Below are 27,691 nucleotides of genomic sequence, written 5' to 3' on the forward strand. Positions count from 1 at the left end.
TATATTTATATAATTTATATTTAATTATTTAATATAGTGTGTAGACTGTTTCAGACACATGATTTAATGATCTGGATAAAGTTAAAATAGAATGTGGTTATGTGATACACAAGGGTCAAGTCATGTAAGTGCCTCATATGCAAACACAGGTCTGGGCTTGCATTCTGACCCAGGATAAAAAGCCTCTCAAGATTATATTGTAAAAATCTCAGTATGTCTGCTATGGTGGTGGACACTTAATCCCAGCAATCAGGGAGGCAGAGGCAGGTGCATATCTGAGTTCAATACTTGCCTGGTCTACAAAGTGGGATTCAGGACAGTCAGAGCTAACCATGTCTAAAAATCAAAACAAAAGCAAAAAACAAAAACAAAAACAAAAACAAAAAACAAACCCTCAATCTGGCTGCAGTGCTGATAATTTCATGACATTAAAGGGCTCTGAAAGCGAAGGCAGATCACATACAGGACGCTTTGTCAATGGTGAATGAAATAATTTCCTCACTTTGTATGTCTGTGTTGGAGCAGGTGACACTGGATTCTAGATAGAGAAGACATAGGGTTGAAATCTAAAGAATGCTTGCATTTTTATAGTTTGCATTTTCCCTTTCCTTCCTCCTGGCAAAATGTGGTTTGTAGAGCCTAAAGATTCGCTAGGGCCGGTGATAGATTGTTCTTCCAGCATACCTGCTTATGAGGGTCATGAAAAACAAACAATCTACTTATAAATTCTGTCTGCAACTTCTCTAATCTTAATCACTTTCACAGAGCAGAGGTTATAATGTATTCTCTTTTTCTGTTTTCTTTTAAATGAATAGGACATTTTACATCGTCTCGAATCTCTTTGTAGATCTGTGGGTGACAAGCTGTCCTGCCCAGCCAAGTTGACTTTACCTTGTTGTTTGCATGATCTGAAAGCCAAGAGTCTTGGATTTTCACTAAGATCATTTTTTAAAAGACACAACAACAACAACAAATCAAATCAAATACAAATATGCACAGAAGCTGCATGGAGCACACAGAACTCTAGAAAGTTCCTGCCTGTGCCTGTATAGGACAAACTTGCTTTACTGTCCAACAGACTCAAAGGCAACTGAAAACACAGAAATGAAATTTGGCTTCCTCTCTGTTCTCTGATAATGCAGGAGGCTGTAGTTTATTCTAATATACGAAGGAAGGAAGCCCCTAGAGTTTTGTTGCTGACATTAGCTGAAAAGACAGTATTTAAAACAAAACAAAACAAAACAAAACAAAACAAAACCAAGATTTAAAATTCTCTGTGATAGTATTTCAAGAAACAGAGAAGCCTGGTCTTGTACACATTCTTTATGTAATAGTAATTTTTAGTTTCCACAGTTTAAATTACACATGTTTAATGATAAGTTCTTGTTTTCTCTTCCATTCACCTTATTACTTTTTTTTTTTTTTTTGGCTGTTGTATGAAGCACAAATGGGATCTCATATTTGACAGACCTATGTAGTGATCAATTTCTCTATGACTCTGTCTAGTTTGATAGCTGAATATTAGTGTGCTTATTCGAATTAAAGTGTGGGATATCCTGTGGTGACAAGAGAGGATAGTGGTTAGTACCTACTGTCTTTGCCTTCCTTGGCTGGTGTTGAAAGGATGTAGGTGTGCCAGGCTTTCTAGATGGAAGATCCTTTAGGTGAATAATATTCACGAGATAGTGAATCATTGTTTTTGCTTCTATATAATCCCTATGCAGAACAAACTGATTTTCTTCATTTTTTCCTTATTTAGTGCAGAAAATGGGGGTTGCCTATTCATCCATATTGAGAAATGAAGTAGAATTAAAAAAATCTATTCCTATGGTTTTATAGTTAAGATTTGGCAAAGTCATTCTTTTGATTTACTTTCTCTCTAAATTTGATCAGTTGTGAATTATTAGCAATGTAAAATTAGCTTTGCTTCAGTAAACAAATTTTGTTTCTGAATTACAAAATTCAATTATAAACAATTACAAAATCTTTGTCGTTATTGGTACAATTTGAAAAAGTGGTCAAGTCTGAGGATGTGATGGATGGTTGTGCACTTAACTTCTATTTAGCTGATTTTATTTTTCTAAAACGTGTTTATTTACTTTTATTATTGAAACATTTGAAAAATACCCAAAATAGCATTTTCACTATTGTTAGTATCTTAAATGTTTCTGTTAATGAAGAAATGCATTTTTAAATATTCTGTCACTACAAAATAATAACTTCTTTTTTGTGACTTTTAAAAATAGAGCTATGACAAGTGCTTTCTTGGATCTTCAGAAACTGCTGATGCCAATAGGGTGTTCTGTGGCCAGCTTGGGGCTGTGTATGTGTTCAGTGAAGCTCTTAACCCAGCACAGATATTTGCAGTTCATCAATTAGGACCTGGTTATAAGGTAGGAATGACTGTGTTGCTATAAGTTCTCAGCAAAGGTCTCGTTGGATAACCTGCTTTCACACTACTGTATTTAGTGAGAATCTTTGTTCAGTGTTGGTAATTGTCATACCAACTTTTTGATACTTACTGTGATGTTCCTTTTCATCTGCTCTTCACTTTTTAATTATTATTTTTTCATGAACTTTTCATTTTTAGGGCATGCCTTTAGTTATCAATTCTGAAAACCTTTTTATTTTTAGACATGCTTTTAGTTATCAATTCTGAAAAAAATTTTCTGAATACATTGCTTATTTAAGTGGTATTTGAAATCTCAGATTTTGAAATATGTACATTGTATTATGATCATTCAAAATGCCTTGTCCAGGAATCAACTGTTAAGAACACTTACTGTTTTTCCCAAGGTCCTGTGCTCATTTCTCAGCAAACAGATAGTGGCTCACAATCATCTATAGTGGTATCTGCTGCCCTCTTTTGGTATGCTTACACCTACACATAAAATACACAAACAAATAAACCTTTCATAAAATGACTTGTCGAAAGGGATGCTATCTATGGATCAGAGATTTGGAAAAAGAAACTGTCAAATGCTGTGTCAGACTGAGGGAATTCATTTCATACATTTGCATTTAATTGTCCCTTGCAGTGGGTAAGAATGGGGTAATAAGGGTGCTCATGTCACAAAGCCAGGGACACTGACTGATATGATTCTGATTTCTATTTTGCTTTGAAATAGATACATTTTAGGCAAGATACAGCATTGACTCCTGTGAATTAGTTTTTAGTGAACACACTTGGTAAGTATGGGTAGATTTTTTTAAATCATATTTGGAGTTGTACAGTTTCAGACTATTTGGAGGTGAGACAATATTATACAGTATAAATCCAAGCTGAGCCAGGCATTGGTGGCGCATGCCTTTAATCCCTGAACCTGTGAGGTAGAGGCAGGTGGATCCCTGAGGTCCAGGCAAGCCTGGTCTACAGAGTGAGTTCCAGTATAGCCACTACTACACAGAGAAACCCTGTCTCAAAAAACAACAAAGGAACAATCAAGCAAATCAAAGTTGACAATGTTTGAGGAGCACATGCCATAATTTAAAGTGTTGCTGCTTTTTAAAAAGTTTAATGTTTAAATTAATGGGAAGTTTGTTAAATAAAGGAGGAGTAGCAATAAATATTAAAATATACTTTTAAAGCCTTTTTATATTCATATTTCTGTTTTATTATTTTAGTTTAGGCATAGAAATAACAAAATTATTCTTTTAAAAGATCTTAGTGTTCCAAGTGATTTTAATAACCAAAATACTTACAACAGTCTTTCTGTTTTGTGTCACAGTGACATTACATGTTGCTGTCTTATATCCATTTAGTTTTATTTGTTTCACTAGGCCTAGGTAAAATCTGGTTTTAGTATAGTCATTTTACCCCTTATACCACACCCCCATCACCTTCCTTTTATTGAAAATAAATTCCTTTCTCACATAATATATTCTGAATACTGCTTCCTGTCCCTCTACTCCTCCCAGTTCCTCCCACCTCCCCTCCCTTCTGGATTCACTCCCTTTCTCACACTAGAAAACAGGCTTCTGAGAGATACTAATAAAATGAAATAAGATGGAGAAGACAAACAAGGAAAAGAGCCCAAGAGAAGGCATAAGTCTCAGAGAACGACTTGCTTCCATACTCAGGAATTCCATAAAACCACTAAATTGGAAGCCTTAAGATAAGCACAAAGAATATGGTGTCTGGGCACTATTCATGCTGGCTCAGTCCTTTTGAGTTCATAGGAGCTTTGATCTTGTTGATTGATAGGCTCTTGTTTTCTTGGTGTCTTCCATCCACTCTGGGTCTTGTATTCTTTCCTCCACCTCTCCTGCAGGGTTCCCTGAGCTCTGAGAGGAAGGATTTGATGGAGATAGTCTATTTAGGACTAAGTGTTCTAAGGTATCTCACACTCTGCATAATGCCTGGCTGTGGAACACTCTATTTCTTTCCATTCTCTGTAGAAGGAAATTTCTCTAATGGTGGCTGATCTATGAGTATAGCAGATTGTCATTAGCAGTTATTTTATTGCTACTTTTTTTGAAGAAGATTAATATTTGGTTTTCCCCTAGGATGCTGGTCTCTTTATATGCTCAGGTTTTCAGTCACCCAAGCAGTGTTGGGCATGATAGATTCTATATGATAGAGCATACTTTGTGACACAATTGCTCCAGCGTATCTTTCAGGCAGCACACCATTGTTGATGGGTGATTTTGTAGATGGTTTGGCATTTACATTTATCTTTTGGTAGTATACAGAGTACCTACTTGTACCAGCGATGGTAGAACACCGGGGTGAAAGCTCTGTGTATGCAGCAGTTTACCTTCACCGTGGTCCATGAGTTTTGTGGGTGTTGGCTTCAGCAATGGGTCTTGATGTTTGTTTGTGGCAACATAAAGTTTGGCAACAGCCTGTGTTGTTTGGGAATTTCCATAGGATTCCATTGGCTAAGAACTCAATTAGATGTAAACCAATCCTGGTAGCTGAAGCTCTATTTGGTGACAAGAGATGCCTGTTGGGACTCTGTCTCCCCCATTACTTGGAGATTTTATGTAGCTCACCTTCATGTATATATCTTAGGAAGCTTCTATTACATTAGGTTTTCATAATACCCCTCAAGTGGCCTTTAATTTTAGCTGCCTCTTTACATAACCCCTCCCTCCCATTCCCCTGCCCTCCCACTGATCCTCCCACAAGTATTCATTGTATTTCTCTTTCCTAACCAGATCTACCTGACTCCTCCTTGCCCCTTTCTCTATACCTAACCTTTATAGTTCTACAGATTGTAGCTTGGTTATCATTGACTTAACAGCTAATATCCATATAAAACCAAATACATCCCATATTTGTCTTTCTTTGTCTGGAACATCTTACACTGGATGATTATTTTCATCCACTTACCTGCAAATCCCCGTTTTTCCTTCAACTCTTGCTCTGCCATGTATTAACTTTTCATTGGAATCTTAATATTTTTGACTTATATGTATCTAACCTTCTGTCTTTCTTTGCCATGACCATAAAATATTTGTTAACTTTTCCTTTTTAAAATCTCTCTCTATCTCTCTGTCTCTCTTCTCTCTTTCTCTCTCTCTCTCTCTCTCTCTGCATGTACATATGTATACCATGTACGTACCTGGTGCCCAAGGAGGCCCAAAGAGGTCACTGAATCCCTTGGAAATGGAATTGCAGATGTTTCTGAGCTGCTGTTTGGGTTCTGGGAACCAAAACCAGGACCCCGTAAACAAATGCTCCTCAGTGCTGAATCATCTTGCCACACTGTGAAGTACCTTTTTTTTAAGCACCAATTAAATGATATTAAATAACAGTAACAAAAAAATATAAATGAAAGTGAGAAGATGATAAATTACATTATTTTTATACTACACAATAAGTATAAGCCTAGTATTAATAATTTCAGAATTAATAGGAACACCCTCACAACACATAAGAGAAAGAGCGAGATCTAACTATTAAGTAGTTCTTCCTCTAAGAAAGGAGCCAGCATTGTGTTGAGCAGCTTTGTAAATTAGAAATTTATCAGTTTGTTCTTTCTTGACATTTTCTTTAAATATATAACAGAGGTAAAAATAAGTAGAAATCCCAAGCCACTGAATTCCTCTACAAGTAGTGTCCTAATATAGGGTGTGGAGTACCTACACCAAAGTCTGACATTTATACAAGAAATATCTCTAATTGTGGGCAAGGAATGAGAAAGTATCATACTGAGTTATGAAAGTCTGTATACATATGAGCCTTTTCAAATGGAGATTATAAATGTATGAGTACAAATGAATTGTCTCAATTCAAAATACAAAGTACACCTATTACTCAACTGTTTGTATATTCAAAACTCTTTGATATTAACAGGTTTTTACTAGAAATTTAGATAACATAAAGAAAGAAACGAGAGCCAGCCACATTCTGACAGGAACATTCAAGTACTTCACCCCAATCTCTTGGTAGTGAGCAAAGTAACTGCAGGAGAGCTGAGGTTAGATTGTACAGAGTATATAGTATGTAACAGTTATTCAACATGCATGGTCATATGGAGCACATCGTATGGTGAGGCCTGTACCTCCCATTCCCATTACTTTTGTAACCTTAGCCCTATACCCCTAAGATGACTTTGCTGCTTCTTTTCCAGTGTGACCCACCATTGTCACCTATAGAGTTCATGTTTAAGAACCACATTGTCATTGTGGGAAAAAATTGGCAAAATAAATATTTGGACAGTGTTGGATGTAACTGAGGATATGTCTTTGTGTTTGCACAGCTCTGCTTCTACTTCTGTGCCACACATGCAAGTATGACTTCCTTAATCTCTGTAAAATGCACAAACCACAAGTGAGAGCAATCGTACTATTTTATATGACACTGGCTCAAATTTACTAATATGATTATCTGCAGTTGTATCACTTTCCTGTTAATGATACCATTTTTTTCTTTTCTATGGCTAAATAAAGGATTCTATTAGGTATATGTGTTACATTTCCTATCCAGTTTTTTTTTTTTTTTTTTTTTTTTTTGTAGGAATTCTGCATTGGTTCCATAACTTAGCTATTGTGGCTAGATCTACAGTGAACACCGGTAGTCTTAATGTTTCTCTGTGATATGCTGACCTGCAGTCCTCTTGGAAAATACCCAGGAGTAGTATAGCTGGGTCATAGGATAAATCTGTTTTTCATTGGCTAAGTAATGTTCATGTTGATTTCCACAATAGTTGGACTAAGCTTTTGTTACAAAATCATGCTATTTTTCTTACTGTGACTCTGTTTTAAAAATTGATATAGATGTGTATATTATTCTTTTTCTCTAAGTCTGCTTTGATTATCCAGGATTTTTTGTGTGTTGGAATGTCTAACACATCAACCATAAATGAAAGTGACAGAAAAGTATATCTAAAGTACTTATGTAAATATATTTTAGGTGTTATAGATTGTAAGACCTTAGTAACAGCACTTAAAATCAGTTGAGAGAGGGTTGAGCACTTGGACCAGTTTCAGATCGAGATGGCACAGCTTGCCTGGGGCTGCTCCAAATGCATTTGAACCCAAGTGCCAACTCCAGTTGAAGGAGCTGGTATGGCTGAGGCACACCGCTGTTTGAGGAGCACAGCACCTTGTGAGGAGTGTGGCTAGATGAGAGAGGAGTGTGGCTAGACGAGAGAGGAGTGTGGCTAGACGAGAGAGGAGTGTGGCTAGACGAGAGAGGAGTGTGGCTAGACGAGAGCTGGATGAGATGCACAAGCTCACTCTGGGCTGTGCCTATGATCTTAGTGCTCGTGTGCTTAAGGAAATTGTAAGACGGGTTTGCTTAGTTTTCGTGTGATGGCTCCAGCAAGTATATGATCTGTGCCAAGCCTGAGAAGGAAGAAGAGGTGAGGGAACAGAAACACAAGACCTTTGTGGAGATGTGTGAAAGACCGGTTAGGCATTTCCTCATCCTTCACCACTGGGACATCAGCCAGAAGGAGTTGGACGGTGTCCACCAGGTGTATGAGGAAATGGACACCTTGTGCTTCATCCTGGACAGGGAATAGCAATGCTCTTTTATCAAGTGGCCTCCCAGCTCATATTGATGCAGTTCATCTGGGAGCTTGCCAAGAGTCTAGAGTCAGGCCAAGCTGCTTCTCCATAAGGCCAAGAGGGAAAAAAGTAGTAGCTGGGGTGCTGTGGAAGTATACCAGTCCCTCCCAGAACTCCAGAAGAATGTCGAGGGAGGATCTAGAAATGCTTAGGAGCTGTCGTTGGGACTTATCCCATCAGCACCAAATACTATGTCCAGTGCTGCACTCACTCTGGCTTCTGAACACTCCTCTGCCAAATTACTGTGTTGCTTTAAGTCTGATTATCAGGAATGTAATTTTCCCATAATGTTCCTTGCAAGAAAGCCATGTAGTTTGTTGTATGTATATTGTATAGTATCTTTAGCCTGACTGAACAGAACAGTTTCTCAGATTTTCATAAAATACCTATATGAATATTCTCAAGGCACACGCTTGCATACTTTTTGAACCTTTTTCTGTTTTCTCAAGGATAAGTCTTAACTCTTCTTCAGCCCTCTCTACATTGGGCCAGCCTCTAAGAAACCTTTTCTTATCCATCTGACCCCAAGGTTGCCTTTGATTTGCTGGACAGCCTTGTTTCCCAGATTTCTTTGGAAATCTGACATCCATTCTAGCTGTCTCCCTTAGGCACATGTGGTTCCTATCTTGGTCATCCTTTGCTTGGCTATTGGTGTATGTGTGTGTGTGTATGTATGTATGTGTGTGTGCGTCTGTGTGTGTGCATCTGTGTGTGTGTGTCTATGTGTGACTGTGTGTGTGTGTGTCTATGTGTGACTGTGTGTGTACCATTTTTACCATTCATAAATTTGGCTAGTTCACTAGACGCCAGCATACTCTTCTTATGCTTGACCTTTTGAATTGATGCTAACCATTTATACTGATGATATCCAGAACTGATGATCTCCTATGGAGACCAGGTGCCTTCCCTCCTTGCCTTTATACTATAGTGTATTGCCTCATCTCTGTCTCTCTGTGTTGGTGTGGGTCTAGTCAACACCCTAATTCAGGTTGGTCACCATCTAGGACCTCTTGTTTCTGGATAACTTTGATGTGGGGTCCGTGATAGTTTGAATGAACAAAACAATGCTTCCTGTAGGCTTGTAGCCTTGAACACTTGGTTCTCAGTTAATCCCACTACTGGGGAGGGTATAGAACTTTGAGGAATGAGGTAGAAGTTGATAAAGTCTGCTTCCTGTGTGGATAAAATGTAATGAGCAAACTTCCTGCTCTTTATCTCCCTTGCCACTGTGGACAGTAACCCTCTGGATCCATAAGACAGAGTAAATACTTTCTTAAGTTGCTTTTGTTTATCGTATCTTCTCACAGCAGGAGGAAAATAATGGATACAAGGTCTAACTTCCCTTTCCAGAATTTCTTCTTCACCTAGTCAGCTTTTGCATAAGAGGGCCAGCCACCCCTTTCACCCTACTAATGGCCTATGTCTTAACAGTCCTCATTCAGATCAGGAGGCTGCTGCCTCTCCTGCCAACAGCAGCACTTGCCTCCCCCACTCCTGAATGCTTTGACCTTACTTAGCCCTACCGGTAGCTTTGCAAACTTTTACAAGGGGAATTGGCACAGGAAGAGAAAGGTGCTGCACTGATATACCTATAGTGAGATTGCTGCTCCATAGGGAAATTTTGTTTGTATTCTTTGATCTTTTTGTTATTGGAGTGAGGCAGTATTGTCTTGTGATTTTAATATGCATTTCCTTTGAGATTAGATTAGGTGGCCATATACATATTTCTTCTTGTGAGAAATGTTTATTTGGGTCTATTGCATACTTTTAATTGGTCTATTTTAATTGTATTTTGTTGTTAACTTTAGTGTTTTTTATTATATATGTAACTCTCAATCAGCTTGAGTTTCCCAGTATGTTCTCTCATTCTGTAGACTGTTTCTTAATTCTGTTTCTATGCATAGAAAAGCCTTTTAGTTTTTCTTTGGTTTTAAAATGTGGCTCCTACTGAGAGTGCACTGTAGGAACTTGGTTTATTTTTCCTCTTGACAACTTCTGAATGCTGATTTGTTTACTCCATTTACCTTGAATGTTATTATTGACATGTCACTACCCCTCGTCTATGTTTTTGACTTTTCTGGCTTCAGTCACCTGCAGTCAGGGCATGGTCTGAAGATACTAATGGAAATTATGTAGATGAAATTAACTAAAATCTCTGTGAGTACAAATCTTTGTCATATATCTTTTTTTCCAATTTTTTTATTAGATATTTTCTTCATTTACATTTCAAATGCTATACCGAAAGTCCCTTATACCCTCCCCCCACCCTGCTCCCCTACCCACCCACTCCCACTTCTTGGCCCTGGCATTCTCCTGTACTGGGGCATATAAAGTTTGCAAGTTTGTCATATATCTTTATAGTGTATTATATATGAAATGAAACTTATGTATAATTGTATAGTATAGAATTAGTTTATTATACATACGTCATAAAGATTCTGAATCTGCAGTATTTTTAGTGAAGCCCAGGGGATGGAATACCTGACCTAAGGTGGTCAGAAGTCAAGACAACCAATCAACACAGCTGGGCTTTGCCAGTACAGGGTGCATTTGAGGAGCTCTCTGCTGAGGCAGAAGAGGGCTTTTTGAGGGTTCTTTGTAGAGATAAGCAGGGTGTAGCTCTAGGAGACTTAAGAAAAATGCAGCTATTATCACTGGCAGACTAGATGCCAGGAGATGGACTCTTTGTTGTCTTGATCCAGTGAGAGTAGAATTATGCCACAACCTCAGACATTCTGTATTTACTGCAAAAAATATGAATGAAAGGACTTGGGAAAGAAATTGCAGTGCTTTCATCTGTATGTGTGTACATTTAATGTGTGTGTGTGTGTGTCTGTGTGTATGTGTGTGCGTGTGTGTGTAATGTATACCTTCTGAAAAAATATATATCTACACTTCTTTCTGTTCCAGGCATTTCTGTAAGTTATGTCTCTTACCTTGTTATAATACTGAATGATTATTCAGTCTGATTTTTTTAAAGTTCCAGTCTACTGAAATACCAAGTCTACCAGGGCACTATAGGCAGATAGCAAAAGAATCCATTTCAGAAATTGCTTGGTATTTGCAAGTGAAATATTTGAAAAGTCTTTTGTAGTAACAGGGTCATTGTATTGATTGCATGTCTACTAGACATTATGTCAGTGATGTCCTCTCTTTATTAATTTATGAAATGTTACAGTAATCATGGGGCCAGAACTTGGTATAATAGGTAAATTGATAGATGTCATTATCTTTGCATTTTATTGGTTTAGCCATTTTCTGCTATGTTGAAGTACTGATTTCATTACAAGCATTACAATTATTTTACCTATTTTGACATTTTTGTCAAGATTGTGAATATAATCCTTATTCTTTCCAATAATCTTATATGTTTCAGGGTAGCAATGCTGATTATAGGGGATTCAATTGAAAAAATTAATATATTGAAAATTTCAAGGAAGTATTCTAAGCTTTGGGAATTTAAATGATTAAGCTTATACTCTTTTATGAGAATATAATTAGATACCTAATCATTTATAATTAAAGGTTGTTATGTGTATTAGAAAGGCAGTATAATGCAAATATGATCAAAGTTTTGTGCTAGGATGATTAATTTCAGACTAGAGAATTTAGGAAATCTTATAGACAAGGAAGAATTTTAAAGAGTTCTTAGAATATAAGTCAGTTTCAGAAGTAGTTGAGCAGAGGATGTGTTCTGCAGGAAGGAAACTAAGGTGTGCAGGATTATGGGTGGATGGACTCATCATTCAGCATAATTTGATGGTAGAACTCTTAGTTGTAAGATCTGTTTTATAATGAAGCTTTGAGATGCTTTTGGTAAGCTTAAGTTGTTGAAGGCTTTGAATATTAAAGTACAAAATTTGGACCATATTTTCTGCTCAAGTAGAATTATCAAGAAATTGCAGCAAGGAAATGAACTGATCATCTTACATATTTTTCAAGATAGGGTTAGAGATGTAGATTCTCGTTTTTTTTGTGTTATTTTTTTTAATAGCCCAGGATGAATTATAAATTATGCTATAAATGGGAAAATGTAAAATATAGAGCTAGCCTCAAGACACACTTACTGAGTATTGCACAATCATCACAGCATTCTTTGAGCAGCATTCATTATGTCTTATGGGGAGGGAAATATTTTTGTCCTTTATATAAATGTGGCAGCCCAGGCATGGTGGCTTACAACTCCAAACACAGTGCTCAGGAGACTGCCAGGTGAATTGCTGCACGTTTGAGGCCAGTTTGTCTTCAAAGCAAGCAAACTAACTAACAAAATGTCTATATTTTTGACATTCACTTATGTCACTAATGCTTTCTGGAGGTGAATATTACAAAATACCATGCTGCTACTTTTGTGGCAGTTAGACTTAGCATTTTAAGAGCTTTTTAGTAAATATTCTCATATTTGTATTATGTAAGTGATCTGACTTAGATGTTTATGGTTCTACTAAATGAGGCACTGCCTAATTTGCAACTTAATCTCGATATATGTGCTACCTGTATATAGTGTTATTTTCTCTTGTATATACATTGTATGAGTATACCATCTGGCCTCAAAATTATGATCCTGTTCTGTTGCCTCAGTCTGTTTAAGTACTACCCAACACATTCAACTACTTAATGTAATATGCTTTTATATTTGCAAGGTTTTAGATATTAGTTCTTTATACTTTTCTTTAGTAAAAAGATCCATTTTATATAGAAAAAGATCCATTTTATATATAAAGTGTTATTAAAATTTCTGTGTGATCTCAATGTTTTACAAGTAAAAAATGGTTAATTTGTAGATATTAATTTCTAACTGATGAATGAATGTATTACCAATAATTTTTAAACATAAAGGCTAGTTTTATAAAAATAAAAATATTTCTTTCAAAGATTTATTTCTGTAGCAAGAATTTATACTAGTGTATAAGAAGACACTACAAGTAAAACTGTCTTCATGTGTTTAATGATCTGCAGTTGTGGGTTAGAGTTCACTGGATACTCTCAGAACTCTACTGGAATTGCCCATGCACTCACTCTGCTTATTCATGTTTCAAAGTCCATGAAAAGTAAGACAGGATACTTTTGATATTTCATATTAATACAGTGCTTTCTGGGTTCGTTATGGGATTCAATACTGATGTGATTTTAATGTCATGTGTTAACAAAACTAAAGCTAAAGATCCTGTGGGTCATTCAGAGGGTGTAAGTGGCTAGACGTTTTCTATGCTTCTGTAAAGTGATTCACTGAGGAAGTATTTCCAACACATCACAGTCAATCTTCAGTTAGGGTAGCTGCCAGTATTATTTTTGGAAAGATTATTATATAATTTAAAATTGATTAAGATGGATGATGTATGTTACATGATGAATAATAATGTGTTTATATAAAATATATTTATATCTTTGTGCATGAATGTATGAATAAATATAAACTAGTTTTGTACAAAAAAATATCCTTCTATTTACTCTACCTTTCTGTGTGGTATGGTTCATTTTCTTGGCTATTGATCCTGCAGGTTTTACATACTGTAATGTGGTGTGTGTGAGAGTGTGTATGCAGGTTCCCAAAGATGCATATACCAGTTCTTCCTTTTGAAGAGTTATTTACCAGAACATAGAAACAGTGTCACTAGTTTAGCATAGAAAGCAGTAGGAGAATAAGAAAACATTTAAGGTGCTCCCACAATTCCGCTTAGCATTTATGAACTGGAAAGCTGTCTAACTGAAGGCACCAATTAAATCTGATTTCTCCTGATTTGAATTCAGGTTCTCAGAGGAGTCTTTGAAGCATCTAAGTTCTAGAAAAGAAGTCAGGTTTGAATTTAGTATGCTAGAAATGTATGTGATCTTTTACACTGTTTACCTGTTTCTTTTAGTTTGTTTGTACCCTCTATTAACTCCTATATTCTCCAGTCATGTTTCTGTTATTCTCCATAAAGCCAATATATATTGGAATAGGAACCCACTGCTCTATTTCAGGTCTTCTCATTGTGGCATGTTAACAGATGGTATGAGGTCTCATAGGAATAATAATGTATAGCCACAATACATATTGTATGTTGTCTGTGCAGAAATTTTCTACATTTATTTATATTTTGATATATTTTTGTATTTTTCCAGGAAATTTGAGACTAAAATTAAGTTCTAACTTTATAAAATTCCTACCATCATTTATTTACAAACATTTCTTAAAATACAAATCTATTTTGAAAGTTCTTGAGAGAGAAATTTTTATCTTTTTATTTTATTTTTATTAAAATATATTCTTTTCTTATACATTATATCCTGTATAATTCTTATACATTTTACCTTATAATATAAATAAGAAACCATTACATAGAACTTGGACAAGGCAAACCAACAGAAGGAAAAAGGGACCCAAGAATGAGAGACCCACTCATGCACACACTCAGGAGTCCCATAAAAATGCTAAACTAAAAGCTGTAATCTATGCCCAGAGGAACTGATGCACACCCATGGAGGCTCTGTGCTTGCTTGCTGCTTTCGTCTCTGTGAGTTCATGTGAGCTTTGCTCGGTTGATTGAGAATTGATTGTTCTTCTGGTGTCCTCTACCTCCTTTGGCTTTTAAAGTTTTTCTGCCTCCTCCTCTTCTTTGGGGTTCTCTGATCTTTGAGAGATATCCCATTTAGAGTCATATATTCCCAGGGCTGTGGGTTTGTGTTAGTTCCTGTCTGTTGTAGGAGGACGCTTTTCTCATGGTTTACCAGTGTTAGATACTGGTTCCATCTTGTGGAGGGGCCTTCAGTCAAATCAGATATTGGTTGGTTACTCCCACAAACTTTGTGCCACCATTGCCCTAACATTTTGTAGGCAAGATAGACTGTAGATCAAATGTTTTGTGTTTGGGTTAGTGTTCATGTTTTATTTTGTTAGCCTCTGGGGTATGTTCCCATAACAAAGACAATAAGTGGAGTAGAAAAGGCTCTATGTAGGCACCAGCTTGACCTCTCCATGTTCATGTGTGGATGTTTTCTTTAACATTGGGACCTTACTCTCAGTTTGTGGAGTGCAACCTATGTATCTTGGCAACAGCTTTAGCCGACAACTCAATTGGATATAACCCAGTTCAGTACTGGAAGCTTTGTTTGGTGATAAGTGAAAGCTAGTTGGGACTCTATTGCCCTCATTATTTGGAGACTCCATTAGGATTGTCTTTGTATATTTTAAGAAATTTCCACTCTTTTAGGTTTCCATACCACCCCCAAAATCTCCTCAGTTCCAGCTATCTCTCTCTATTCCCTTCCTCAACCCCATTACCCCTTCTCCTCCTCACTTTATCTTCCTATTCCTGTTCCTCTCTGTTTTGACCCAAGGCCACCCATAAACTCTATGAACTATAAAATCTATAAATACATATAAACGTCCCCCTTGTTGGGAGGTCCGTGCTCCCCTAGTATACCTAACCTCTCTGGGTCTACAAATTGTACCTTGGTTATCATTTATTTAACTGCTTGTATCTACATATAAGTAAATAGAAAATACAATATGTATCTTTCTGGGTGTGGGTTATCTCATTTAGTCTGAGTTTTTTCTCATTTCATCTATTTGTCTGTAAATTTCCTGATGTCATTTTTTAAACATCTGAGTAACACTCTTACTATATAAATATATCACATTTTCTTTATTCATTCTCATGTTGAAAGACATCTAGGTTATTTCCAGTCTCTGTTTATCATGAATAGACCAGCAGTGAACATGGTTGAGCAGGTGTCCTTGTGGCAGAATAAAGCATCCTTTGAGTATATGTCCAAGAGCAGTATAGCTAGATCTTAAGAGAGATTCATTTCCATCTTCCTGAGGAACCATCACACTAATTTTCATAGTGACTCTTTTTGTTTGCCCACCCTCCAGGGATGGATGTGTTCCCCCATTCTACATCCTTGTCAGCATAAAGCTGTCACTTGTTTAATTGATCTTAACCATTCTGGTGGGTATGATATGGAATCTAGTAGTTTTGATTTACATTTCCCTGATGACTAAAGATGTTGAACATTTTGTAAAGTGTTTCTGAGCCATTTGAGTTTCCTCTTGAGAATTTAGTTTAGATCTGTATCCTAGTTTTTAATTGAATTATTTGACTTTTTAATATCTAGTTAATTGACTTCTTTATATAGTTTTGGATGGTATTCCTCTGTCAGATGTGGAGTTGTTAGAAACTTGTGCCATTCTTTAGGCTGCTGCTCCTTCATTTTGACAGCATCACTACATGCCTCAATTATAATTTTACTAATTTTTTTTTAGTAATTCTGGCTGCAGTTTTATTTTGTATATAATAGGGAAGAAAATAAAAATTTAATTTTAAAATGGCATATTTTGAAACTGTTACTTTTATCTTGAGAAGTGAGAAGCAGTGAGCTTTAAAAAAGTAATTAAAATTGGAAAACTTGAGGTGAGAAGTAATGTTCTTTATTCCACTTAAGTAGAGTAAAATATCTTATCCAAATAGGGCAGCATTGGTTATTTTTAATATTGAAATAACTGAACATTTTAATTTAAAAGTACCATCTATAAGTTTGTATACATGTGATTAATTGCTCATTTTGCCTTTGTCTTGATTTACATCTGGTAATTAGAGGTTTTCATCCAGATTGGAGTTGAAAACACTACAGAGAGAGGGGCAGGAGCATTTCTGAGTTTGAGGCCAGACCGGTCTACAGAGTGAGTTCCAGAACAGCCAGGGCTACACAGAGAAACCCTATCTCGAAAAACCAACCAAACTAAACCAAACCAAATCAAACCAAACCAAACCAAACAAAAAACAAAAACAAAACAAAAAAACCACTACAGAGAGTTGTCAGGCCAGAGGTAGAAAACTGTTTGAATTTTGGCCAGATATACTTGATCTGCGGCATTCTTAAGTGTTTGAGTTAAAAATTTAATGTTCATAGATCAAACAACTCTCGTATCTGAAGTGAGAGTAGCAGGGTATGCAACACTGGGATGCAGGGTGAGATACTGGAGGGAATACAGGAAATCATTCCTGCCATTGTTTCTCTGCTTTAAAGATTTAGAGTCCTTAAAGATTCTTTGAAAAGAGTATTAATGAAACTTTATTTTTACAGAGTACCTTCAAGTTTAAGTCTGAGAGTGATATTCATTTGGCAGAACATCACAAACAGGTTCTGTATGACGGGAAGCTTGCCAGTAGTATTGCCTTTTCCTACAACGCCAAGGCCACCGATGCTCAGCTTTGCCTGGAGTCCTCACCAAAAGAAAATGCATCCATCTTTGTGCACTCCCCACATGCACTGATGCTCCAGGTGGGTGGGCGGGGCTGGACCCATGCTGCCAGCACCCAGCCTGTGTTCCTTCCCACAGCAAGCACTGTTCACCTGCAAATGCTACTGCTGCTTCTGCTTTTGTAAACCAAGTTTCTGTCTTCAACTTTTTGACTGCCTTGGAAATTTACCCCATCTGTTATCATGTGTTTCTATGTCCTTTGAAATAAAAGTCTGTTGTCTTCCTGAACATGATGTTGCTAGGTATAAAAAATATTCTGATTTGAGGAGGTCTTATCTATCAACTTGAAAATTACTTGAATGTCCTTAAATCCAATAATAATACTTTCTTCTAGAATAACTTAGAATGCCTTCATAGATTAGGATAATGGCTTAGCTTATTCAGGCTTTAAAAGTGACTAGTCAAAGATACGTCATTTTTACTGTATACATGTGTGCCTATCAATAAGTACATGATTGAGAACTCTTATAGTATCAGGATACACTAGCCATATAATGATACCTAGGGTTAGAAATAGTGATAAAAATCTTGTCATGGAAGTTTGACAAATATTTTTGTCTTTGTTGTAGGATGTGAAAGCTATAGTAACACATTCAATTCATAGTGCAATCCATTCAATTGGAGGGATTCAAGTACTTTTTCCACTTTTTGCCCAGCTGGACAATCGACAGCTTAATGACAGTCAAGTAGAAACAACTGTCTGGTAAGTTTTCTTTGCTGTACCGTATCCTACTGTTTGCACTCCTAGGTTCTTCATGGCGTATTCCATACCATGTAATATATTACAGCTTTTGGTCTTTTCTGAAGTGCTAATAAGAATGTTTTTAGAACTGAGGCGCATATATATACATATATATGTATATACATGTATGTATATATATATATATAATGCTCCTGCATAATAAAAAAACAGTTATCATAAAAAATCTTTTTCTGTAAAGTGAAAGAAATAATTCTAGATGTAATAAAGTGAGTATGATATACAGCTAAGGAAAAGACTTCTTTACCTTCAAACTTAGCCATAGCAAATGTTCAAGGTCTTATAAGATAAGATTATATTACACAACTAAGATGAGGTATATTCAATAAGTTATATATTTATAGCTTAAAGTTACTCATTTTATAATGCAACGCCATGATCTAAGATTAGAACAATATTAGGTTAACATGAGCTTTTCTTTAAATATACTTCATTTTTGAGAGACACAAAAATGGTGGTTTGTTCATGTTCAGGTAAAAATGAAATGTCGTTTATGAGGTTGAATTTGTGTTTACTTCTTATTACTTCCCTTATTAAAAATATCTTATATATCAAGCTCTGTTTCATGTATTTTCTAAGGTATTGAGAATTATATAGCCGCTTTGCTTTGGATTTTAAGCTTGAGTTATATAGACAAACATTATTTTTTCAGTCCAAAATAATAAAGAAAGACTTCATGAATATATACACATACATACTAGCTTTTTAATGGGTTGTTGCATTTTAAAGTTGTGGGAAAAGTTTAAGATCTAGTAAACTGTAAGGCATGATTTTCTCAAATTAGCTGAGTTGACTTTGAAGTCTTCTGCATTAGTGTGGATAGTGTTATTGTTTCTGTATTGAGACTCATTTCCTAAAACATATTTAAATGTAAATCTAATATTTATGGTATTCACTGCCCATTTATGGGTTATCCTTTATTTTATTTCAATGTAATATAAAGGTTGGAGATTTGAACGTCAAGAGCTTTGAAGTGAAATGAAAACTGAGGTTGTGTCATTTGGGCAGTTACTTTGCACTGAATGCTTGCTTATTTTGATCCAGTAAATCAAAATAGATCAGTTTAGGGAAAACAGAGAAACAAACAAACAAACAAAAACCATGCTTCATGACCCTGAATTTAAATAAAAAAATATTTTGTTTATCATCTAAGGGGAGTGTAATACATTATGGCCTATTCTTAAAATAAATACTATGAAGAAAAAGAAAATGCCTTGCTATTTAAACAGTCCTTAAGAATTACTTGGCATTTATAATTTTATTACCTAGAAGAGATTGTATTTTTCAGTGAAGGTTTAGAAAGAATAGTTTGGAGTATTATAAATAAAATTATTATAATAATATATTTTTTATGAATAGCTTTTATAAAACCTTAGTGCTAATACCACATGTAGTAGTTGGTTGGGGCTTTTAAGCAACTATGGAATTTTTTTTCAGAACTCATTTTAGTGCTTATATTTATTTTAATATTTAAGTTTTATTTATTTCATCAAGGAGATGAAAGTGGAAAAGTCAGTATTCTGCTTTTAGATTTTATTCGCTGATTTTATCATCCACTTCAGTTTTTCCAACTTATAAAGATGTGCATTTTGTTCTTAGTTTATAACTGATAGAAAATATGTCATAGGAAAAATATTGTAGTCCTTTTTAATAACAATGCATATCTGTGTCTAAGACACTGAGATTCCATTGTGTGCTCCCTTGGATTCCTACCTATTATTATTTCATTAAATATTTCAAAGTCCTTGATTTCTGAAGCATGCTGTTTATAAACATCTGCTTTCAGCTGTCCAGGCTTTTAAAGTTCACTTTTCACAGGGACCAGGATATAATACAGTGTGTCAGCAAGAGAACCATTTATTCATAAGATGATAAAGGCAGCAGGATTTCTTCCTCAATGATGAATACAGATATTTAGCTATGTGAGGGTGTATAGAATCCCATTTTATGATGAATGCTTATAAAGATGACTGGAATCTTAAAGTTGGATGTATTATCTTATTTTAGCTAGTATTAACTTGTTTCAAATAAGAATCATCCTAAAACTTTTTAATTTTCCAATGAAACTGCAGTATACTTTTGAAAAAGTTCGTTTAATAAATATATGACAAAAGTACAATAATTTTTCATTTTCAGTGGCTTTTAAAAGAAATCGAGCTAAGCTGCAGTAAAGTTTTGCTCTGGTTTCTATCATTCAGAAGTACTTTATTTTCCATGTACAAAACAGTGCCTTATAATAAAACTTTTTACTGTTCTGTGGCCTGAGTTTGTGTTCAGTGTAGGCGGATGCAAAGTTAAACTTACTGAATATAGGTTGATTTCTGATGTCTAGCAGTGTAACTTAATTGTGCAGGATGAATTTCCTATTTTTATTTTATTCTGAATGTTGTATTATTATGTCATTGCTCACTTCCTGAACTATCAGGTAACTAAGTCTAGAATTCAAATCCTGACCTTGATACTGATTTTTTTTTATTACGTATTTTCCTCAATTACATTTCCAATGCTATCCCAAAAAGTGCACTTTATAGTGTGTTATTAGTGCTTTCACACCACAATTTGTACCACTATAACCATGGAGTAAAAGGGATTTAGAATTACTCAAGATAAGTACAAGAAACATGTCTGTAGATCACTTGTGCCTTCTGGGTTTGTTATTAGGGTGAATGAACTAAGTGATTCTACAAGTCATCTTTCTTTGTAAGATAAAGAAGTTCTTTTTAAGAACATTTTGAGATTAATTTTCTTAAATCGGCCATTGGACCTGCCTTTTACTGAATTACTTAGTCTCCAGAATACGTGTCTTGATTGCCTTGAAAGCAAACACATAGGTGTAACCTTCCTGAGCGTGTAAAGCTGTTAGTAATAGATTAGTAGATGAATGATACTGATCAGAGACAAGTAGCTTGTTGCAGTAGTTGTAGGAATTGTTCAGGGATCTGTTTTCAGGAAGGAAAGTAGACCACTGTTGTATTGATAGAACTTTCTATCTGTTACAATTATTAACTACCTTGAGTAATTATTCATTCCCATGGAAAACAAATCCTACAAGTATTTTTGATCTCATCTTGGTTCAGATAAAATTAGACATTTTGAAATAAGAATGAGCTGTTTAAAATGTTAGGCAATACATTTAAAACATTCTTGCTTTACTGTGAGTTAGTGTAAATATTTTTTAAGCCCAGTACTTTAAGCTGATGTTTTTTTCTTATGAAGCAAATATACATTGGAAGTTCTTATCAGAAATTATATGCTGCAAAGGTAAATGTTCTTTTGGTTTGCACTCTCTCCTGTACTTTCTGATTGCAGATCATAGTGTTGGTCATGAGTTGATAGACGTAGTATGTGATATTCTTTGAGTACTTATTCTTGTGTCATGTAAGTTCCATCTGAAAGACACTTTCATTGTTAGTTTATTGAAGACTTTTCAAAGGCAAATAACCAAATATGCCAGCAATACATTCTTCCTGTACAACATAAAGAAAATAATCTACTAACCTTGTAAACTATAACCCAATACAATATTTTTGGCATTATACACGTGTTATGTGATGTAGCCAGAATCTCCTGATGATGAGAATGAATGAAAGTGAGCATTCACAGAGCCATACAAGCTTAGTGAGTGGATGTAAGCCTTCCCATTGCAGTGCTCTGAGTTCAGAGCTGCATGCAGAACCCTATGAATGCTTCCAGAATCCCATTTTTAGCTGTACCTTAAACCACAATATTTTATAAGTTAAAAATTAATATCAAGCAATAATTTCAATGAAATTGTGTAGGTCTGTTTTTCCTAAATAAAGTGGTCTTTTACCTTTAATTATAACTGAAGCTTGTCTCAGAAAATTTACACTTAGAGAATTTCACAGAACATTGCATCAGTGATCACGTGCTTCAAAGGGCTTCTTACAAGGTGAAAATTGGGACTTGCGAGTTTGTTTAGTAAAGTTAAATAATTCTCTTCTATTTTAAATCATTCTATCTTGACTTAGCACAATTATTACTGTAATTAAGTTGATTTTTATGTTCTTTTAGCATAATTAGTCTTAATTAGCACAAGAGCTAATTAATATATAAAGCATCAAAATTATCTTTAAACTTAGATGTTTCATTGTCTAACTACCTTAATCTTATTTTACTGTATTTTTAAATGTGACATAACTTTTTATGATTTTTAATTCAGGAAAATATACTACAATACATAAATTGTTAGATTTGTATCATGGGCTTTAAATTCAACTAGCCAAAACATAGCTTGTGGTTGTGTGTGCTAAGCCAGTATTTGTATAAGATGTTTTTCCTAGTGGAGCAAATACCAACTATAATTAGCAATTTTATTTAAATACTTGGCTAAATATTTACAGAAGTAACTTATTCAATTTTATTTCCTTGTTTTTTATATATATTTATGGAAGAACATATTGCTACAGCTAATAGTCACATTTGCTTGTTTGCCTTTATTTAAAAGAATTACTGAATTGGTAAGGAAAACTTATCTTTGAAGTGAAACTACTTAGGGTACAGTGCATGGAAATAATAGATGGTGGGCAATCTCTTTTGTTATATTTATCAAGACTGTCATTATTAACTCATTCTAAAATGTTCCCTAAAGTCCTTCATGGATTTTAGGGGCCCTATAAATCCTTTTATTTCATCTCTCTCTCTCTCTCTCTCTCTCTCTCTCTCTCTCTCTCTCTCTCTCTCTCTCTCTCTCTCTCTCTTTTTGAGACAGGGTTTCTCTGTATAGCCCTGGCTGTCCTGGAACTCACTTTGTAGACCAGGCTGGCCCTGAACTCAGAAATCTGCCTGCCTCTGCCTCCCAAGTGCTGGGATTAAAGGCCTGCGCCACCACATCTGGCTTTCATTTCTCATTTAATACTTGGTTGCTTTTCAGTTTTTCTTCAGGAAGACTGAGAAACTGATTGTCTTAGTTGTGAGCATCAGTGGCACATACCCTTTGCCAGTACCTTAGGTCTTTCAGTATGTGCGAGCAAACTCGTCATCTCTCTGTAGAGTGCAATTTTCAAACTATTCCAGAGAAGCCAATTTCAACTAATGTTTTTGAGAGTCAAGGGTCAGATACATAAGGTTAAATATAGATGGGTTATTTTCAAATTCAGATGTGTTATATTTTCCTTTGTGGTTCATCTATCATACATGTAATATCAGGTAACAACATTGAGAATTGCTCCCTTGATAACCTAACATTTAGAAGCATAGAAGGCCTTTGAAGAATTGCTTTGATATTATTTTTTGGGGGGGTATCATTTAGGGGCTTACATGGAGGTCATACCTGCTGGCAGAGACAGTAAAAATATCATCTCTTACTATTATATGGTATGCCTTTAAGTCTTCTCTTACTATAATATGGTAACTCAGTCTGAAATTGAAAGATAATTAAGGTGAGCATGGAAGAAAAATCTTTTTTTTTTTCACTTTCTTTTTTCCTTTTTTCCTTACATTAAATACATTGATAAATCAGCAGTTGCATTCTGTTACCACGATTGTTATGTTAGGAGAGTGAAAGAAAGGCAAATGCTTCCTTAGGAAAGAAATATATAGGCAAAAAAGATGAGCCCTCCCCCTAAAAACTGATCAAAAGAAAAAAGGTAACAGGGGAGGGGAGGGAGCGAACAAAACCCCTCAAGCCCAACAGAGCTCCAGCAAAGGCAGGAGAGCTGGCAGGAGAGGGAAGGCAGCAGGTAGGCCAGGAACTAAGGCCAATACTGTTCCTATGAGAGGGGGGAGGGAGGGAGGTAAAGCCTAGGGAAATGGTTTCCCAGCCCCAAGGCAATAAAACATCTTCACTTTTGCAGAGAAGGAATTAAGTTTCTAAGAGACTTGGAGAGCTTCCCTCGAGTCTCCACTTGTAAAATGGATGTGCCTGGATATTTTGCAGATGAACAGATTTTAGGGAAGTAAATATATGTTTCAGGGCCATGAGAACTAAGGCTGCCCCTGGAAAAGGAAGAGAATTGAGTCCTAAGTGGAGGAACCTAAGTTGGGTCCTTGAGAATCTTGGCCTCATGGATTCCTCAGCTGCTCTGGAACACAAGTCAATCTCTGAGCCCAAGGGGCAGAAAGGCTCAACTTGAGGTTACCGTGGTCCTTCCTTTCTTCTGCATGTTTCTCCCAAACTCTGGCTAAAATACCAAGTTTCCTCTTGCTTTGATAGCTTCCCACAGACACCCTCAAACACCTAATATAGGACGGAGAGAGGCCAGAGACTTAGGAAGGACCAAAGCCCTCTGATGATACAAGGCAGTTGTGAGGCACCTTCAGTTCTAGCTGCCCTGTCATTGGACAAGCAGCCTTTGTGGTAGGAGCCCCTCGTGGTACATGGATTAAGTAAGAGTAAGTGGGGGAATGAAGGAGGAACTAAATCCAAGATATTAACAAAAGGAGAAGAAAAGAGGGCTAATGGGAACCAGGAGGCAGAGCAGACTGTACAGAGAATAAAGACTTATACATATTTACAGGGAAGTAGAAAAGACATGGTAAGACATAGCAAACTGAATGTGAACCCTGGGAAGATGGAACACTCCTTTTGCCTGACCTTTCTTTACTCCACTACCATGGCCCATGCTATTCTGAGGCCACTTCCCAGTTGCTCAGAAAAACCTATACCCAAGAATAGAGGTATGAATCAGTCAGAGGAAGCTAGCAGTGGAGACTGGGTGTGAGTAGCTGCCACTGTTACTGTCTTCTATAGGGCCAAACCTCATTCATTGTAGATTCCATTTAATTAAAACGGTTGAAGGATAGGTAAATCAATCAACCCCCCCCCCCCCAAAAAAAAAACCCCGTATCTTGACTGAACTACCATCAAATAAAGTGCAAACTGCAGGGGCATGGTGTCTGGGGTTAAGGCCATCTCAAGGCCAGGGTAGGGGAAATGCCTATGTATACATAGGCCTCAGAGGACGGTATCAGAATACCTCCTCCAATTAGATCACAGCAGAGCTAAAGGTGCAGGCAACCAGTGAAGATTCTTTGGAGCACTCTGAGGTCCAATCCCCACACTCGAGTGGGGTGAGTGGATGGGGACAAAAGGGAAACCAGCCTCTGGGCAAGTTCCAGAGCCACGGTGACATTGCACCTCGACCTTTGTCCTACTAACTAATAAACTCCCATTCAGTGCCTATGAGCTTGACTCCCTGTTCTCACTCCTACCTAGGAACGCCCTCCACAAGTCCTACTCATTGGTGCCGCAGTGTTTCATAGACAAGAAACTCTTACCAGATAAATAAAATGGGAAAGCAATGTTTCCTCACTCCCTCCTGCTGTGAGCCTTACTCTCCCCACAAGGTCTTTAATGTAACTAAAAGTATATCCCTCCCTTCTCAGTCCCTGGGATTACCCTTCATCATCTTGTAAAGAGGAGAAACAGGATCGAGAAGAGGGAGTAATGATGAGAGGTGGGATGGGAGGCAGGAGACAGAAGTCTTCTCTGAAACACTGGAAAAACACGGGGGTGGGGGACAATGAGGAGGTCACTGTCTTGCACCTAGAACACGAAGTGAAGAAGTTTGTTTTGGAAGGAAGGTCCTGGGGAGATGTGACCCAAAGCCCCAGGTAGGGCATAGTAGTGGCAACAGCTGCCTGGTGTTGGTTGCTGAAGCATTAAAAAGTGTCATGATGGAGCTGTCAGGAGGCAGCCCTTGGGAGCCAGGGCTCAGTGTGCTGTTACCGTAGGGGCTGTGTGCTGAGGGGTGGGGATGGAGGTTATTTCTTAGCTCTCCTGCTAACTCCATACATATTTGCTGCGAGCCACCCCTCAGTTGCTACAACACTGGCTCTTGTTTTGCTGGGACTGCTCATGAAGATCCACACCCCGACTTCGGCCTGCCGCACCCCCAAGATTCTGGGGTTCACTCTTTGGCAACTTCTTTGCTATTGCCAGGAAGAGATCATTCACGTTCATAGCAGTCTTAGCTGAAGTCTCCATAAATAATAAGCTGTTGTCATCTGCATATGCCTGAGCCTCTTCATACTCCACCATGCGCTTGTTGGCAAGGTCAGCTTTGTTCCCTGCCAAGGCAATAACAATGCTAGGGCTGGCTTGCCGCTGTAGTTCCTTTACCCATGTCTTTGCCCGAGCAAACGTTTCCTGATTAGTAATATCATAGACCACGATTGCAGCCTGGGCACCCCTGTAGTACATAGGGGCTAAACTGTGGTATCGCTCCTGCCCAGCAGTGTCCCAGATCTCAAACTTGACTGTTGTGTCATCTAGACACACGGATTGGGTGAGGAAGGCCGCTCCAATGGTGCTTTCCTGGTATTCATGGAACTGTCCTTTGACAAAACGTAACACCAGGCTAGACTTCCCCACCGCAGACTCTCCCAGCAGGACCAATTTGAACTGGCATATTTTGCTGGCCTGGGGTTGCCCATTGGGCCTGGCTGTACTTCTGCTAGTCATAGCCAGGTTATCAAAGTAGGAGAAGGTAGAGGGAGGGGAATGCCACAAAGCAGCAAAGTGGGAAGGGGGAGGGGAGGGACTTCCAGGCCTCAACAGTCCTGGGGCTCCATCTCCCGCGTTGGGCCCAAGCCTGTGTGGAACAGACAAACAGCCGCAGCTCAACCAAACTCGGAAGAAAATCTTAAGGTTTGGAGGTGCTGTCTTCTTTGAGCTTACAGTGTGCTCAAAGCAGTGGCAGATGTGACACAGGCCCTTTCTAACTCAGAAAGCCAAGGGAATGCTGAAATAAATATGACCATTCAAGGATTTCTAGTGGACTAGCTAGTGATCAGAAATCAAGGATAATGTTTGTACTGCTAAGTTCCTGAGAAAAGAATGTCTTGCACAAGGGTCATGTGCAGATATTCATGGTTCCAGGTTCTGCCTGGTTATTCTACCATGACTTTTTGTGTGGTTGTGAGTAGGGCACATATGGCCCTCACAGTAGAACTTTGATGAGGATCCACTGCTAGAGTGTTGATCCTGGTACTGGTCATCTGAATTTATAAAGGACTCCTTGTAAAAGGTCTGTCTTGACAGCATTAATCTATGGTTTAATGCAAATGAAAAAAAAAAAAAACAAAAACCACAGACTTGCAGATAGATTGCTGCCAACAACACAGAAAAAAGTATATGCTTAGCCCCCAATAGTTCATAGAATAATAATAGAAGTTTATTTTTGTGGCAATTTTCTATCTCACAGATATTTAGAATATCTGTCTATTTAATTTCTGTATAAATCCTAGACACATTTTTGTTTTTTGACCTCTATTTTTGACATATCTAACACAGACTGATGAAAACATATTACATTTGTTTCACTTTAGATATTTCCTTTGCAGTTCACCTTCATTAATGTTCCTGTGAATCTGAGCTTTTTTTTTTTCAGTCATAGTGCTTATATATTTTTCTTTTTTTAAATAAATAATTAATTTTTTACACTCCATATTTTATTCTTACCTCCCCTCCCCCCGCTGTCTGCCCTCCAACTGTTCCATATTCCATACCTCCTCCCCACACCCCTGTCTCCACATGATTGTCCCCACCCCCTACCTGACCTCTAAACTCCCTGGGGCCTCCAGTCTCTTGAGGTTTAGGTGCATCATCTCTGAATGAACACAGACCTGGCAGGCAGTCCTCTATTGTATGTGTGTTGGGGGCCTCATATCACCTGGTGTATGCTGCCTGTGTGGTGGACCAGTGA

At 37.0% G+C, this 27,691-nt stretch overlaps 2 protein-coding genes across 4 annotated transcripts in view; one reads left to right on the forward strand and one right to left on the reverse strand.

Moving 5' to 3' along the window:
* Nbea (neurobeachin) overlaps positions 1-27,691 on the forward strand; it is a 539,067-nt gene that overhangs the window by 101,168 nt on the left and 410,208 nt on the right. For all 3 annotated transcript variants that reach the window (XM_021158784.3, XM_029475178.2, XM_085835883.1), the window contains exons 8-10: positions 2,247-2,393; positions 17,089-17,286; positions 17,836-17,969. In XM_021158784.3, the coding sequence (XP_021014443.1) occupies positions 2,247-2,393; positions 17,089-17,286; positions 17,836-17,969 (479 nt within the window). The remainder of the gene's footprint in view (positions 1-2,246; positions 2,394-17,088; positions 17,287-17,835; positions 17,970-27,691) is intronic.
* LOC110291569 (ras-related protein Rab-5B) lies at positions 25,232-26,584 on the reverse strand. The gene has a single exon (XM_021158783.3). It carries the CDS (start codon positions 26,446-26,448, stop codon positions 25,801-25,803), a length of 648 nt encoding a protein of 215 aa, XP_021014442.1. The 5' UTR covers positions 26,449-26,584; the 3' UTR covers positions 25,232-25,800.

Source organism: Mus caroli, unplaced genomic scaffold (genome assembly GCF_978045245.1).
Source record: "Mus caroli unplaced genomic scaffold, Mus_caroli_1 scaffold_3, whole genome shotgun sequence".
Taxonomy (NCBI): Eukaryota; Metazoa; Chordata; class Mammalia; order Rodentia; family Muridae; genus Mus; species Mus caroli.